Source organism: Pyricularia oryzae, chromosome 3 (assembly GCF_000002495.2).
Source record: "Pyricularia oryzae 70-15 chromosome 3, whole genome shotgun sequence".
Taxonomy (NCBI): domain Eukaryota; kingdom Fungi; phylum Ascomycota; class Sordariomycetes; order Magnaporthales; family Pyriculariaceae; genus Pyricularia; species Pyricularia oryzae.
The window spans coordinates 1,594,881-1,596,439 of NC_017849.1; the positions used below are offsets into that span (position 1 = coordinate 1,594,881).

The following is a 1,559-nucleotide window of genomic DNA, read 5'->3' on the forward strand; positions in this document are numbered from 1 at the left end:
GTTACAATTCTGGGGGTCTTTTTCAATTCGGGGGTTCGTCCAATCTGGGGTTCAGTCAATCGGGGGTTTGGTACAAAGGGCTTATTCATCCAGGGGGTTCGCACCGGGGGTTCGAGTTGGGTTGGGACACAAGGGGGAATTTCTTTTGTTTTTTTTGTTTTGGGGGTTTTATTTTACGTACTTTTCTTTTCCGACTTTATTTTTGGATTAAGTAGCAAAAGAGAGGGGGTGTTAATTATATGCATTATTTTGCATGTAATAAGCCCACTTTTATTTGTATATAGCCAATTTTACTTAGTGCCGAAGTGGAGTGGGGAATGGTGGAATTCCGTTACTTTGTTAATGCAGGAATGCAATTTAAAGGTCAGCGAGTGGGGTTAGCTACCCTGTACCGGGTTTAATACCCACCCTGCACCTGCGAGTCAGCTACCCTGTACCGGGTTGAAAATTTCACCAAGTCAACGTTTAAATGCAAACCCAGAGATGGTTTGTATGCAAATGAGGGTGTTTTTTCAAAAACCCATACAAATTAGTTTTTCGGAAATTCATTCGCGGCACCGGAACCTTTTCTGGCGTGCGGACCCCCACTTCGATGTCGGAGAGTATGTAAGGGAAATAAAGCAAAATCTCCCCCAACCAATTATTTATCAGTACCAAAATTATAGTGCATTTCTACCTATTATTCAGCGCTTTTAGCACTGGTTATTTACCACGCCGCACCTAGGGTTTACCCCTATATCCCCTGTTAGCACCATTGTTATTAACATATTTAATTTGTAATTTTCAATTGAAATTTTACAAATTATAAAGATTTATTCCTTTGGCCGTTATGTAAAATTACGTAAGATTTCGTGGTTTTACCTTTAGGTAATTGTTATTTTACCGGTCTGTATTTCTTTTGGGCGAATGTCGTTAGGGGGGGTGTAACCCCACCTGGCCTCTCTGGTACCGGCCCAATTATCTGGTCGTAATATACGATAAAAAGTACGAAAAACCATTAAAAATTGCAAATTTTATACCAAAAGCAAGTCCGCAAAACACAGACCTTACGGATTCCTATAACTTTTACCAGCCCCCAGCAAAATATAGTAAATTATTACAATGGATTTTATTATTAAATTACCTTTTTCGGAAGAATTATTTACTAAAACCAAATATAATAATATATTGGTTATAGTGGATAAATTTACCAAATACGCCTATTTCCTACCATATAAAAAAAGCAGCAACGCCGAAAAAATCGCCTATATATTCCTACAAATAATTATTAATGATTACGGATTTCCAAAAAATATTATTATAAATAGAAACAAGTTTTTTATATTAAAATTTTGGAAATCCCTAATAGAATAATTAAATATAAACCACAAATTATCCACAGCATTTTATTTATAAACGGACGGATAAATAAAACGAACCAACCAAATATTGGAATAATACCTAAAATATTATATAAACCACAAATAAAACAATTGGGTACGGTTATTACCCATAATATAATTTGTTTATAACAATTTAAAAAACGAAAATACCAAAATAACCCCGTTTTACGCCAATTA

The 1,559-nt window shown here is 35.3% G+C and overlaps 1 protein-coding gene across 1 annotated transcript; it reads left to right on the forward strand.

Moving 5' to 3' along the window:
- Nucleotides 1-261: 261 nt before the first annotated feature.
- MGG_16695 (uncharacterized protein) lies at nucleotides 262-724 on the forward strand (the record flags this gene model as incomplete). Its single annotated transcript, XM_003711597.1, has 3 exons — nucleotides 262-376; nucleotides 534-602; nucleotides 666-724. Coding segments are annotated over 3 exons (243 nt in total), but the record flags the coding sequence as incomplete, so codon positions are not given.
- Between the last annotated feature and the right edge of the window lie 835 nt (nucleotides 725-1,559).